General features: G+C 38.3%; 2 protein-coding genes and 1 non-coding gene across 7 annotated transcripts in view; 2 read left to right on the plus strand and 1 right to left on the minus strand.

Moving 5' to 3' along the window:
• The first annotated feature begins 3,536 nt into the window (after nt 1–3,536).
• The window catches only part of LOC127792646 (homeobox-leucine zipper protein ROC2-like), a 54,254-nt gene continuing 44,632 nt past the window's right edge, over nt 3,537–13,158 (plus strand). For 3 of the 5 annotated variants that reach the window (XM_052323239.1, XM_052323245.1, XM_052323244.1), the window contains exons 1-2: nt 3,537–3,727; nt 3,804–4,008. The gene's annotated coding sequence lies outside the window, so the exon portion shown is untranslated. Of the gene's footprint in view, nt 3,728–3,803; nt 4,009–4,100; nt 4,250–13,158 lie in introns of all 5 variants that reach the window. The other 2 variants (XM_052323238.1, XM_052323243.1) reach the window with 1 other exon arrangement.
• Nucleotides 8,679–11,688, minus strand: LOC127791682 (uncharacterized). Its single transcript, XM_052321662.1, has 2 exons — nt 9,882–11,688; nt 8,679–8,818 (listed from the first exon to the last, which is right to left on the minus strand). The coding sequence occupies exons 1-2, from the start codon at nt 11,686–11,688 to the stop codon at nt 8,679–8,681; spliced, it is 1,947 nt and encodes a 648-aa protein (XP_052177622.1).
• Nucleotides 11,042–11,148, plus strand: LOC127792704 (small nucleolar RNA R71). The gene has a single exon (XR_008021177.1). It is a non-coding gene; the product is annotated as a small nucleolar RNA R71 (small nucleolar RNA).

Raw genomic sequence — 13,158 nt, forward strand, 5'->3', positions numbered from 1 at the left:
TACATGCTATAGCCTATTTATAGGCTTTACAACTAAAAGAATTATCTAGAATAACAGTCCCATGTGTTGTAATAAAATAACAAATATAGCTCCTAACCAACTAAGGTAACTAATTACATTATTGCCCTTCTAATTAGCCTTGGGTCGTGACAGAATGGTAAAGTGAAGAAGACAATTAGCTTTGCTCAGAGAGTCTTTTTGGTTAATGTTATTGAGAATGACTCATGCATGTGATGGTGGGTGTTGACTTTTGAGAGGGGGGGAGGGGTGAGGAGTTACATAGTGCTGTAGAATAAGAAATAGAACAAGGAGCATAGGTGAAGAGTGGACATTCAAAAGTAAATGGAAAATAATTAAAAAGCTCTACTCGAAAACAATGGGTAGAAAAAGGATTTGATGAAAAATTGAAGGGAAAAAAATGGCACGAAACATTTAAATCAAGATGATTACTATTTAAATCAAGATCACATGAAATGAACAAGTAACATAGGTGGGGAATTAAATATTTGAATGGAAATGAGAATAACTAGAAAGTTGGATTAAAAAACATGGGGTAGAAAAAGTTGAGTGCACAACCAAGCCAAAAATAGAATCATGAGTAGGTAAGGATTATGAAAAGTATTGATATGACCAAAGGTGACAAAAACAACCTTTTACCAATACAATTTTGCATTTTATTATATTTTGAAAGTTTGTAGATGTCATATCTAAAAAAATTTGACTTTCTAATTTTTGTCCAATGGTCAAGTTTAGCACTATGTTGGTAAATGTTGTATAAGTATTTTTATACAAATTTTGAATAAATTTTTGTCTGCATCTAGGATGCTTGCACCTACCCCTTGTGCCTTAGTGTGCCTTGTGCCTTTATCAACTATGTTCGGTAGGCAATTCTTCTTTGTGATTTCAAGTCAACAAGCGACATCAACAATTCTCAACCTCTAGTTGTTCAACCATGGTCTAGGTTAGGCTTAATTTATTACTTGTGATTTTTATGCATCATCACCTATATATTCCTATGCAAGTTAAATATGACAATTTTCAATAATGCAAATGTGGTTAATTTTGTATAGTTTACTTTTATTTAATCATATAAATATGTTGCCCTCTTCATCTTAGTAGCTTTTTTATGCTGCTTGGATAGCATTTGATTGAATTGTTGCAACTTTCTTTCTTTTTTTTTTTTCCCCTTAGTAATCTTCCAATTGTCGAAACTTTCTCAATAATCAATTGTTGTTCGGATAATTGGAACGTTATTTTCCAAACAGCTCTTAGAAAGTAATGTTTAAACAATTGGGTAAAGATAATTAATCATATACTCAACTTTATCATATGAATTATGTACATCTTACTTTTTAATATATATTTAAATGCTGTAATTACTTTCTATTATTGACACAATGCCAAACTTGACTATTGGCCAAAATATTGGAAAGCTGACAGTTTTTGAGATATTACATCTACAAGCTTTTGAAATATAATAAAATGCAAAATTGTATTGGTAAAAGGTTGTTGTTTTCACCTTTGCATACCATAACCTATTTGCTCCTTCCTATCAAGAAGCAATTAAGTGTCTTCCCATTATAGTAAATGGTAATCATCTTGATTTAAGTGCTCCATGCCAGTTTTCCATTTCTTTCAATTGTCAAATCCTTTTCTTCTTGCTGTTTTCTTTTTTGGATTCTACCCATTATTTTCATTTCCAACTTTCTAATTCTTTTTCATTTACCTTCATACGTCTACTCTCCACCCACTCTTCTTGTCCATTTCTTATTCTATAGTAGAATCTAAAGCTCTTCCCCACCATCATGTGCAATAGCAATAGCCAGCCAGAGTGTTTGAACAAATCTAGCTGTCTTCTCCACTGTAGCGTTGTTCAAGAGCTTCTCCAAGGTCTTTTGCAATCTTTTTTTTTTTGGGGGGGGGGGGAGGGGGAATTGGAAAAACTTTTCTATCTTAAGGGTGATATTAATTATGTGTACATATATTTGTTGTTGAAAAGAGACTAAGCCGAGGGGGCAAGAGCCTTTTTCTCAAGGGTTTAGGGATTTTTCTTGGCATTGTCACCGAGCTCCGGTTGGTGTCACCATAGTTATGTAGGTCGTCTTTGGCTCTTGAGCTCTTCTTATCCAATTTGTCCTTTGGCCTCCATTCTTGCCATTCCTCATAGTTTGTTGACTTGTTGCCACTGCCTTGGATCTCCCCTCGCCCCTTTTGTTGGATCTGTTTGTTTTGCCCCATTTTACTAAGGATCTGTTTGATTTGCCCGTGTTCTGGCTTCTTTGAGAAGTCTCCTTGACTTTTCAGAACAGATCTTCTTTGAGCTTCCATTGCAGAGAACTAATGGGGGTTGTCCTGAGGTTGCATCCAAGAGGCTGAATCAGTCACTTTTCTTTATTTTGGCATCTTTTCTTCAACCCATATATCCTTCCTTGTCCTAAATATAACGATGAACATATGATGTCCCAGCCCCATTTTCTAATTGAGGAGTTACTTTCCCCAACTTATGAGGTTAAAGGAATTTCTGTTGCTGCAGCTATATGGGGCCAACAGGTTTAGCGAATACATTAAAAAAAAAAAAAAAAAAAGTTAGGCAAAATGTTAAGAGGAAAGAGTTAGAATGACAAAGGAGGTATGTATTGACTATAACCTGCTTGATTTTTTTTTTTTTCCCATCACAAACAAAAACTGTAATTTGTATTATTTGTTCTAGCTGTTGGTTTAGCCTCAAGTAATGCTTCACTTTACTTTTGTAGATTCATGGCGCAACAAGGTGATGGACAGTTATCATGGTAGCACAGTCAATTTTGTCAAATACTGGACCTATGGAAAAGGCAAGAATGCAATTTATACTTAGGACCGCAGTTTCAGCAATGGAAGAGTATTGGTAACAACATGGCTTGTATTGGCACCCCATTGTGGATTGTTAGAGTATTGGTAACAACACGTATGTCATAAAGGAAGAAGAGTACCACATAATGTTTTCGCAAGCAATCAAACATTGTTTATTGGATTCAAATGTTAATCCTCCCATGAAAGTGTTGTTATTATGATCAACCCTTTGAAACTTGTTGAAGTTCTCATGAACTCAGTATCATTCATATATTTACATAAGTTTGTAACTGGATAGTCTCTATAAATAGCTACTTGGCCTAACTCTAACCTTGCCCTACGGTAGCATCTATAGGCTGCAGTTTTTGTTAGAATCATGGCAAGAGTTGTCATTCATGACGTCCTAACACCAGGAGTTGCAGAAAACCATGATAGAGCCTTATAAGTGGTAATGTGTATGTATAATATGTGTGTGTGTGTGTGGGGGGGGGGGGGGGGGTGAAGTAAGAATTTATATTTTGTTTTTCATTATTAAGATGTTTCAATTTTCTTTAATTGCATGCTTGGTAATACAACTCTATGAAAAGTATTTCATGTGATCTTTAGTCATGTGATAAAAATGAAGTAATACAAAATCACTTGAAATAGTATTGTTTATGTTTGATTTTATTTTGATCAATGAATGCTCATCAACATTGATTTTACAGCTGAATGTTGAATTCCAAGTGCCCTCACACCTTATTCCGACTTGGGAGGCCTACTTTCGTAGGTATTGTAGGTGCCATAAAGATGGGAGTTGGGCAGTTGTGGATGTTTCTTTGGATAGTTTGTGCCCTCCCCCATTGGTGAGGTGCATAAGGAGGCCGTTTGGATGCTTGATTCAAGAGATGCCTAATGGGTATTCAATGGTTTAACTAGAATTCGAGTGCATTGTCATTAAAGCAAGTCCACAGAAAATAAATTGCACTAATTAGCTAGCAATTCGAATTCTGTTGCAGGTTAAATGGGTGGAGCATGCTGATGTGGATGATAGAGGCGTTCATAACATGTACAGGGCATTTATCAACTCTGGCCCTGCACTTGGGGTGAAATGTTGGATTTCCATTCTGGATAGGCCATGCCAGTGCCTGACAAGTGTTATTGCACCAAGTCTTCCTACTACTAGTTCTAAAAGCACTGGTACTTCGAAATTCTCTCCCTTTTTTAGGCTCTTAAGAATTCTTTAAATCGATCAACAACTCAAAAGCCTGATGACTTCTTGTACACAAAAGGAAGAAAGAGCATGCCGAGGTTAGCTGAGAGGATAGTGACAGGCTTTTGTGGTGTCATGAGTGCCTCCATGGTCAGACTTGGACAACATTATGTGGAAGGGGAGATGATAAAGCTAGGATTATGATCAAGAAGATGGTAGTTGATTTAGGTAGCCCTTTGGGAATTTTGCTTAATGTTGCAATTTCATTCAAGCTTCTTGTTCGTCCCAATAGTGTTTGATTTAGTTTGTACCCAGGACTCTTGAATTCAGGTACTTGAAACTGTGAAGTGCCTAACTTTATTTATCAAAAACTGTAAATTAGGGTATTGTGTATTTTGATCAACTTAGTGAAGTGAAATTTCCATGTCAAATTGGTGTCATGGCTTGCGTGAAATTATTATCTTTCTTGTCCTTGTAAGTTTGAGAATATATGATATTGAAGAAAGCTATTTTATAGGGTTAATGAAGAGCTATATTTTTATGGTTGGCTGTAGTTGTTTTATCTATACATATTGCTTTGGCTGTCCTTTCTGATGTTTTGAGGCTTTGAATTTTTGTAGTCTTTTGTAGCTTGATTCCTGTCTAGTTCTGTCAGGACCCTACAGTATGGTAGTTAGAAGTTACGGTAGTTAGAAGCATAACAAGAAGCTGTTAGCAATAGTGAATACAGTTAGATTGGTTGCGACGAGATAACAGTAGGAGAGCCAAGGGCGTTAGGTGGGTGAGATGGTTGTAACTCTAAATCAGTTGAGGATGGGCCTATATAAGGGCTTCCCCCTTAAGAAAGAGGCACAGATGAATACTTTGATGAATTTACAATCTATTCCTCTCTCAATTTCTGTGAGAGCCCCCAACTGAATATCCTGTCAGCACAGGAAACTGGAAGGAAGTCCCACGGGGGAATAATAGAGGACTATAACTCTACAATGCACATTCCTAGGACAACAACCTAGCACAACAAAAACATGATATAAACATAGCCAAGAGACGTGGAGGTGTCAATATCATGACACAACCTTAACCATAACACAAAGACATATATAAACACAGCACCGAGGGGTAACAAACACCCTCCAAACACGCCAAAAGCAGCAAGACCCCTCAGGACTCAATGGCTGGGACTGCCCTGTACACCCTGCTACTTGACAACTCAGATACTGCCACCCTCGCCCTCAATCTTAGTCTTCCCTTTGCCTAGAATGATGTAAAACAAGGGTGAGCCACAAGACTTAGTAAGCATAAAGAACAAAAGAGTAATAGAGCTGAGGGAATAATCCAAACCACCTGCACGACATGTGCACATTCACATACACAACCATACCATGAACATCCAACCATGTAGTAAATGTATAAATAAACATACACATTATGGTCCTTGGGGCCCACATATGATACACCGACACCCAAGTCCCTAAATCCAAACCTGCCTACTACCATGAACTGGCAAACGAATCAACATGAGCCGCTGCTCCAAAATCCGCACCATGTGCTACAATCCTCATACCAACATACCGAACCAAAGTTCCCATAACAATAACCGAGCCAAAGCTCCCTCGGGACGGTCCTCCTGTCACTCGAACTTGTGGATGTACATCCTATGGATAAATTCGCCATGTGCTCCAGAACCATGCAATGCAACACATAGAAAATGCAATAGAGAGTAAGGATAAACGTGATATAAGGCCCCCATAAAACCAGACATCAAGCCATGCTTTGCCCACATAGTAATATGCATGCAATGCAATGCTCGTGCAGAACCCTAGTCATTGTAACAAGCCCGTGCGCAAGCATTCATAGCATGTGACCCCTGTCCGGCTAATTCTATCCCGCAAGTGGACGGATCGTGACAAGTAATACAGTGATGAATAGAGTGTCGTACCCACGAGGACTAACTTTTGACGTTTACTCTAATTGATCTAACCTTAACCTAACACACACATTAACAAAGAATTCAATTGTAATGAAAACTAATTTATGAATAAAAGATGCAAACAAAATAATTGCTTTGATTTAAAACTCACAAGACTAAGGCACTAGGGTTTGTGAATCCACCGTCGACCTCTATGATTCAATTATTCATTACTCGGGTGTTGCTATTCCTTATCTTAGGTTGAAAATCAATAATCCAATTACAACCAAAAGCCTCTCTCGATGGTCATTTAGTTCTATGTATATATATGAGATTAACTATCTCTAGTCAACCTTCGAACATATAAACATGCATTCAATCACGGAGATCATCACACAATGATTTCATAGGGCATAACGGTATCTCTACCTATTATCGGACCCTACGTTGTTTGCTACCATATCTAATCCGTATTGAATCTCTCGAAAGCAATACAAATCACAAATAAGTTTCAATGGTGATCAAGTATCAAAACAACATTATAAACATAACAAACAATCAACCCGGATAGGTAAGAAAATAGCAAACCAAATAACTTTAAATCAAACCATTAGAAGTCGAGGTTTCATCATTCACCCTAGCTATAAACACTTAGCTATGCATGCTCTCAATCAAAAGAAAAAGAAAAGAGTTGGAATCCATAGCAAAGAATTGAAAAAGATAAGAAAAATACAACCTAATAGTAAAGTCTTCAATCTTCTGCCCACTTCTCTTCTCTCCCCCAAAAGATTCCCAAATCTTCCAAGAATAAGTCTTTATATAGTCCTCTTTAGGTTATCAAAGTCCTGCACCTTAAAGGAGTCTATTTCTCTTTTATTTGGATTGAAATGGGCTTAAAACGGCCTTTTCCCGAAGCTTTGATCCCTACCGCGGTCCTACCGCGGTATGCTTGTTGCTGCAGACCCGTGAACTTCAGAAACTAATTCCTAAAGCGGTCCTACAGCGGTATGCATTCCGCTGTAGGACCGTGAGCTCCAGAAAGCAATTCCTAAAGCGGTCCTACAGCGGTATGCATTCCGCTGTAGGACCGTGAGCTCCAGAAACTAAACCTTATAGCGGTCCTACAGCGGTATGCATTCCGCTGTAAGACCGCTAGCCTTCTTCTTTAGCCTCTTGCTTTATCATTTTCAACTTCTTGCTCTCGATACTCTTTTGATTTCTTTTAATTTGATACCCGACCATGCCTCCAAGCTTTATTTCACTTCCATAATGCACCAAAATCACTCTTTTTGCTCCATGTCCGCTTTAACACATGCTCCACATCTACATAACCATATATAGAACCAAATCAAGTAGAAATCATGCTCATTGAATGTATAAATGCTAAGTTTATAGACCAAAATAAGTGTATAAAAGACACTTATCAAATACCCCCAAACTTAGACTCTTGATCGTCCCGAGCAAGATTATCGACTCAAATATATCACCCCTCAAGTAGAGAATAGTTAATATTTCAAAATCACTTACAAGTTGGATAACCTTCAAGGTAGTCTCAGATTTTTGTATCATTCATAATTCACACAGAGTTTTCTAGTAATGCTACACAACTGTTTTGGACTTATTCCATGTTTTGACGTGTGTGTGTGCAAATCCTGTCAGGTACAATATCATGCATAAGGTTGTTGGTATCCCGACCCTTTGATGGTCCTGTACACTTTCTCGCTCGTAATATGCACTCCACCCACAAACTTGGTCTTTTCATTCAGTCCCTAGGTGCTCTCAATCACTCTTTTCTTTCTTGTTCAAGTTTGGTTGGACTCAGCTAAAAATGGCGTTGTCTTGGTTTGTGAAGACTCTCTTTTATTTTGAATGCTTCGACATGCTAACATCCACTAGACAGTCAAACCCACCAGTTTTCTCAATCCCTAAGAGTTACAAACATCGGCACCATTATTGAGATTTTTTTTTTTTTTGGTTGAACGAGTGCATTTTATGCTCCATCTCGTTTTTTTTTTTTTGATATCTTATGTGAAACCTTCACTCCATTAAGTTTTCTGAATGACCCTTGTAACGAGCTTTCAGCCGATGACTCCCAAGCTAGATGACCACGGGGCACCAGGTTTTAAGATACCTCTACGGGCATAATCACTCAAGTCATTCAGGCTACGAAGAAAGGTATAAGATATATGCAGGCTCAAATTTAATTTGGTGCACGACATAGTGACATAGGGATGAGATCACTAGCCTATGGTCATTGCCTAGCTTCTCTTAGTATGTCTAACACATTCCACACAAATTTTAACATGCACGGAATCAACACATTCCTCAACATTTGCCATCATAGCTCAACCTTCCCCAAACTTTTCTTTTCATAATGTTTGATGATTGAGTTGCTTATAAAGTTGGTTTAAGGGCGAAAGTCTAATTGGAAACCTAGCAGTGTAGTCAACCTATGCATTGAATCTTCTGACACATGTGCTTAAATTAGTCTAACATGGATAATGAATCTTAAAACGAAATGAGTAGCATCACTATCTTTACTCTTTGCATCAAAATGGTACCAAATAAACTTCATTATTGATGGCACGTCTACCCAATAAAACAAGATAATTTTTTTTTTTTTTAATAAAACCATACAACTAGACCGTACGACATATGCAAGCTGCCCATAGTGAACCTCCCCCCAAACTTAAACGTTTCATTGTCCCAATGGAACAAAGAGAAAGAAAAGGAAGGAGTGTACCCGGACTATAGTGTCAAGGTTGTGATGGTAGATAGATCAACACATGCTCGTTTTGAGGTATTGAAACTTTTGGCAATGGAGTTGCCCTTGTAAGCAGCTGGTGTAGGATGGCTCTTCAATTGCATTATCACTTTTGAAAATGTACCTACAATGCACAAGTTTGAACATGAGAATGCAACAATGAATAAGAATGACATGAAGTAGACAGAGTCACATGGATGCCCAAACTCCCCCAAACTTGAACCTCACAATCCCAAACTTAAGGTGCAATGTGCAAGTTAACATTGGCTGGGGTATTTTATCAAACACCAAGTGCATGCTGTTATGATGACCTCAACATTGTTTTTGTGCAAAAATCCTAAAAAAATGCAACATGCCAATAAATGAAAAAGATAGGAAATTGGGTTGCCTCCCAATAAGCGCTTGTTTAAAGTCATTAGCTTGACTAAGCCTCCATCTTCAAGGAGGCTTGAATCCTTTTTCCATCAATATTTTGTGGGTGCCATTTAATGAACTTATTCCTTGAATGTTAGTAACCTTTAATCCAATCCCCTTCTTTTGCTCCCTCAACACCCTTACCAACTTTTCCTTTTCATGATTTGGTGGCTTGGCTTTTGAGGAAGAAGAAGAAACATCCAAAGAACACAGTTTGTCTCTTTTTGATGGACAACCTTTTTGCTTCTCTCCCAAAGAGCCCACGACCACAACCTTGTTCTTGGCATCCAAACTTTGTTCCTGCTCATCAAAAGAGTTAGCAATGCAATTTTCTTTAAGGTCATCAGGTCTCTCTACTAAATCAACAATGCCATCTCTCATTAAGACTTCTTGTTCATTGCCATTAGAATGTTTCATAGTCTTAAATACATTAAACATAACCGTCTGATCATAAATTCTAAGGCTAAGTGTTCCTTGCTGGACATCAATCAAAGCTCTTCCTGTGGCAAGAAAAGGTCTCCCTAAAATTAAGGGCATATCATAATCTTCTTCGATATCCAGAACAAAGAAGTCAACAGGAAAAATAAATTTATCCACTTTTACCAAAACGTTCTCCACTACTCCCCTCGGATATTTGATACTTCTATCAGCCAATTGAAGAGAAACAGTAGTGGGTGTTGGTTCTTTTAATCCAAGCTTCCTGAAAATAGAGTAAGGCATTAGATTTATACTAGCACCCAAATCACATAGAGCTCGTTCAAATAATAAACTACCAATAGTACAAGGAATAGTAAAACTCCCTGGATCTTTAAGCTTTGGTGGTAGTTTTTTTTTCAATATAGCGCTGCTCTCGTCCGTTAGCATAACAGTTTCATGCTCCTCCAACTTCCTCTTATTTGATAAAATTTCCTTCATAAATTTCGCATAGCTAGGCATTTGAGCTAAGGCATCAACAAATGGGATGTTTATGTGAAGCTTCTTGAATACCTCTAGGAACTTCTCAAATTGCTTATCCAGTTTGTGTTTGCGCAACCTCTGAGGGAATGGAATTGGAGGAACATATGGCTTAACCGGTGGTGGAATTACCTTCTCTTGTTCAGCTACTACTTCAGGCATTTCAAGTTGATCCGTTGTCTCCTGAACAATACCATTTTCTTTTACCACACCTGGCCTTTTAACATGAATTTCTGGTAGTTGCACCCCACTCCTTGTTATGATTGCATTTACTTGCTCCTTTGGGTTAACTTCTGTATTGCTCGGCCATGTGCCCGGTTGCCTTTCCGTTAATATTTTTGCTAGTTGCCCAATCTGATTTTCAATATTCTTAATGGCTGCGTCCGTCTGGTCACTTCGTTCTTGAAGCTTTAAAAGTGCTTCCTCCCATCCTTCTTTTTCCTCTTGTGGCCGCCCTTGTTTTGGTGGATTTTGGATGTTCTGAGTATTACCATAAGAAAAATGAGGATGATTCTTCCAACCCAGATTGTATGTTTGTGATAATGGGTTACTCTGCTGCCTTTGAAAATTTTGCTGATGTTGAAAATTCTGTGCATAAGCAGCTTGCTCCGTGAATGGTGGATTTATGAGCAGCGGACATTCAGGCAATAGATGAGTTGCTCCACAAGTTGCACATATGGGAAGTGATCCTTGCACCATATTAACATTCGAAGTATACTTTAAGGCTTCCATCTGCTTTGATAGTGCATCAATCTTGGCTAACATCAATGTGTTAAGATCCACCTCATGCACTCCTGCTACTCTTTTATGTGAGTTTCTATCTGGCCACATCACCAATTGCTCACTCATTGTCTCGAAAAGGTCATGAAGCTCCCCGGCTGATTTGTTTCGGATTGATCCTCCTATTGTAGAATCAACTGCAGAGCGGCTGTGAGGAGTAAGTCCAGCATAGAAAATGTGATTTTGAGCTGGTAGTGGAAAACCATGACTAGGACACTTCCTCAATAGCTCCTTGAACCTCTCCCATGCTTCATGAAAATTTTCAGACTCAGCTTGCTGAAAAGTTGAAATCTCATGCTTAAGTTTGGTAATCTTGGCCGGTGGGAAGTATTTGAGTGTGAACTTCTGTACCAAATCTGTCCATGTAGTAATACTACCCGGTGGTAATGAGTCTAACCACTCTCGAGCCCTATCCTTCAGAGTGTGAGGGAAAAGGCGCATCTTGAGTGCCTCTTCATTAATTCCTTGATACTTGAAATTTCCACAATATTCTAGAAACCGAGACAAGTGATAGTGTGGATTTTCCTCGCTCATTCCATAAAATGGTATGTTGTTGGCAAAGAGATTGATCACATCCGGCCTCAACTGAAAGTTCTCATGCCCGTAGGAAGGATAAATTATACTTGACTGATTCTCAATTAGAGGGGGCATCATGAAATCTCCCATCAGAATGTCTCTTTCATTAACTTCAACAGGCTGTGCCATTGGAACAAGTTGGTTTACGTTGTCACCCATGTTACTCAGTTGTTCTTCCCTCCTTGCTCTTTGTTCACGACGCCTTTGATGGAACGTTCTTTCTATCTCAGGATCAAACTCACAAATATCCGAACGTTCTGAACGGCTCATGCACTATCTCAATCCCTGCACACACACACAAATTGAAATAGCTTAGCCCAGAAAATAATGAAAACAAAATATAACAGTTAAAGCTAATATCAATCAAAGAAATAATCAAAAGAGTTAGTCCCCGGCAACGGCGCCAAAAACTTGTCCGGCTAATTCTATCCCGCAAGTGGACGGATCGTGACAAGTAATACAGTGATGAATAGAGTGTCGTACCCACGAGGACTAACTTTTGACGTTTACTCTAATTGATCTAACCTTAACCTAACACACACATTAACAAAGAATTCAATTGTAATGAAAACTAATTTATGAATAAAAGATGCAAACAAAATAATTGCTTTGATTTAAAACTCACAAGACTAAGGCACTAGGGTTTGTGAATCCACCGTCGACCTCTATGATTCAATTATTCATTACTCGGGTGTTGCTATTCCTTATCTTAGGTTGAAAATCGATAATCCAATTACAACCAAAAGCCTCTCTCGATGGTCATTTAGTTCTATGTATATATATGAGATTAACTATCTCTAGTCAACCTTCGAACATATAAACATGCATTCAATCACGGAGATCATCACACAATGATTTCATAGGGCATAACGGTATCTCTACCTATTATCGGACCCTACGTTGTTTGCTACCATATCTAATCCGTATTGAATCTCTCGAAAGCAATACAAATCACAAATAAGTTTCAATGGTGATCAAGTATCAAAACAACATTATAAACATAACAAACAATCAACCCGGATAGGTAAGAAAATAGCAAACCAAATAACTTTAAATCAAACTATTAGAAGTCGAGGTTTCATCATTCACCCTAGCTATAAACACTTAGCTATGCATGCTCTCAATCAAAAGAAAAAGAAAAGAGTTGGAATCCATAGCAAAGAATTGAAAAAGATAAGAAAAATACAACCTAATAGTAAAGTCTTCAATCTTCTGCCCACTTCTCTTCTCTCCCCCAAAAGATTCCCAAATCTTCCAAGAATAAGTCTTTATATAGTCCTCTTTAGGTTATCAAAGTCCTGCACCTTAAAGGAGTCTATTTCTCTTTTATTTGGATTGAAATGGGCTTAAAACGGCCTTTTCCCGAAGCTTTGATCCCTACCGCGGTCCTACCGCGGTATGCTTGTTGCTGCAGACCCGTGAACTTCAGAAACTAATTCCTAAAGCGGTCCTACAGCGGTATGCATTCCGCTGTAGGACCGTGAGCTCCAGAAAGCAATTCCTAAAGCGGTCCTACAGCGGTATGCATTCCGCTGTAGGACCGTGAGCTCCAGAAACTAAACCTTATAGCGGTCCTACAGCGGTATGCATTCCGCTGTAAGACCGCTAGCCTTCTTCTTTAGCCTCTTGCTTTATCATTTTCAACTTCTTGCTCTCGATACTCTTTTGATTTCTTTTAATTTGATACCCGACCATGCCTCCAAGCTTTATTTCACTTCCATAATGCACCAAAATCACTCT

The sequence above is a fragment of the Diospyros lotus genome, chromosome 15 (assembly GCF_014633365.1).
Source record: "Diospyros lotus cultivar Yz01 chromosome 15, ASM1463336v1, whole genome shotgun sequence".
NCBI lineage: Eukaryota > Viridiplantae > Streptophyta > Magnoliopsida > Ericales > Ebenaceae > Diospyros > Diospyros lotus.